The sequence below is a fragment of the Nanorana parkeri genome, unplaced genomic scaffold (genome assembly GCF_000935625.1).
Source record: "Nanorana parkeri isolate BGI_ZX_2015 unplaced genomic scaffold, ASM93562v1 scaffold968, whole genome shotgun sequence".
Lineage (NCBI taxonomy): Eukaryota > Metazoa > Chordata > Amphibia > Anura > Dicroglossidae > Nanorana > Nanorana parkeri.
The window spans coordinates 512737-515044 of NW_017307236.1; the positions used below are offsets into that span (position 1 = coordinate 512737).

Here is a 2308-nt window from a genome sequence, read left to right on the forward strand (position 1 = left end):
AAGTATGCAACATATACTATATTACCAAAAGTATTGGGACACCCCTCCAAATCATTGGATTCAGGTGTTTCGTGAGATTTCCTTGCTACTAAATACTCCACGGTCACCTGTTACTGGTATTATAACAAAGTGGAAGCAACTCAGCCACCAAGTGGTAGGCCACGTAAAATGACAGAGCGGGGTCAGCGCATGCTGAAGCGCAGTGCGCAGAAGTCACCAACAGTCTGCAGAGTCAATAGCTACAGACCTCCAAACTTCGTGTGGCCCTCAGATTGGCACAACAACAGCGCGTAGAGAGCTTCATGGAATGGGTTTCCATGGCCGAGCAGCTGCATCCAAGCCTTACATCACCAAGTGCAATGCAAAGCGTGGGATGCCGTGGTGTAAAGCTCGCCGCCATTGGACTCTAGAGAGGTGGAGACGTGTTCTCTGGAATGACCAATCACGCTTTTCTGTCTTTTCTGGAACAGTTTGAGGATGGCTCCTTCCTGCTCCAACATAACTGCGCACCAGTGCACAAAGCAAGGTCCATGAAGACATGGGTGGGGGAATTTGGGGTGGAGGAACTTGATTGGCCTGCACAGAGTCCTGACCTCAACCCCATAGAACACCTTTGGGATGAATTAAAGCGGAGACTGCAAACCCGGCTTTCTCGTCCAACATCAATACCTGACCTCACAAATGGTCCAGCATTCCCACAGACACACTCCTAAACCTTGTGGATGCCTTCCCAGAAGAGTTGAAGCTGTAATAGCGGCAAAGGGCAGAGCCAACCCAATACTGAACCCTACGGACTAAGACTGAGATGCCATTAAAGTTCATGTGCGTGTAAAGGCCGGTGTCCCAATACTTTTGGAAATATCTAACATTTGAACAAAGCATATGAGATTACCTGTGGACGCTTCCACTCCACCACCCTGGGGGGACTCCGGCTGTAGTACAGGGATTGGTCATTTGCTGGGAAGGTGGGATCCTCAAAAAGGCGGTTATGGCGACGACACTGGTTTTTGAGACGGTCATAATGCTGGTCCTGGTAATGAATAACCATGGTGATGAATGCTAAGCACCCAACTGTTGTAAAAAATGTCAGACTAGTCTCTGTGGCAACACTCTACTGTCCGCTGTATGTTAATCAGTCTGTAGTTCCTCTTGTCATCTTCGGGGGCTCCACCGTCCCTCCATATCCAACCATGCCATGGATTCCGGAGGTTGTATGGGCAAGCTGGTCCTAGGAGTCAGAGCATATCCATGGCAGAGACAGTGTGAGAGATTCAGGCTTTTCAGTATCAGTCATAGAGTTGTTATCGGGTGTGGTGCACAACAGAACCTGCCGAGCCTGTTTTCATGAAGAGAAAGCAACACCCAGAGAAGAATAAAATGAAGGCAACAACGTTTTTAGGGGGCGATGAGAAAAAGTTTTGTCACACACAGAGACGCTAGGACACAGGAGACAAAAGGGGTGATTTTAGGGTAAAGGATGATAAGAGTGGTGATGGCAGAGCAAAGGGATGAAGAGCGGTGATGGCAGGGCAGAGGATGAATAGAGAGGTGATGGAAGGGCAGAGGATGAGAAGAGTGGTGATGGAAGGGCAGAGGATGAAAAGAGAGGTGATGGAAGGGCAGAGGATGGATGGAAGGGCAGAGGATGAAAAGAGAGGCGATGGAAGGGCAGAGGATGAAAAGAGAGGTGATGGAAGGGCAGAGGATGAGAAGAGTGGTGATGGAAGGGCAGAGGAAGAAAGCAATGATGATTCCAGGGCAATTGAAGGGAGAAGTAGTGATTCCAGGGCAGAAGATGGGTGGAGAGGTGATAAAACTAGGGCAGAAGGGAAGAGGGTGGTGATGTTAGAGGGGGAGGATGGTTATTCAAGAGGTAGAAGGGTGCTGATGCCAGGACAGAAGGAAAGGTGATGACTGCTAATACCATAACAGAGAGGTAAAGCCAAGACAGAGAATGAAGAGAGGGGCGGTTCAGGTTTAGAGGATGAGGAGAAAATGAATCTAGAGCAGAGGAGTAGGAGAGTAGTGATTCCTGAGCAGAGGATGAGGAGAGTAGTGATTCCTGAGCAGAGGATGAGGAGAGTGGCGATTACTGAGCAGAGGATGAGGAGAGTGGCGATTACTGAGCAGAGGATGAGGAGAGTGGCGATTACTGAGCAGAGGATGAGGAGAGTGGTGATTCCAGGGCAGAGGATGAGGAGAGTGGTGATTCCAGAGCAGAGGATGAGAAGAGTGGTGATTCCAAAGTGGTGATTCCAGGGCAGATGATGAGGAGAGTGGTGATTCCAGAGCAGAGGATGAGAAGAGT

General features: G+C 49.3%; 1 protein-coding gene across 1 annotated transcript in view; it reads right to left on the reverse strand.

Moving 5' to 3' along the window:
• LOC108795430 (calpain-5-like) overlaps positions 1–1095 on the reverse strand; it is a 14549-nt gene extending 13454 nt beyond the window's left edge. Inside the window, exon 1 of the mRNA XM_018566677.1 lies at positions 893–1095. Coding sequence (XP_018422179.1) covers positions 893–1048 — 156 coding nt within the window. The 5' untranslated portion in view covers positions 1049–1095. The remainder of the gene's footprint in view (positions 1–892) is intronic.
• Positions 1096–2308: the final 1213 nt, after the last annotated feature.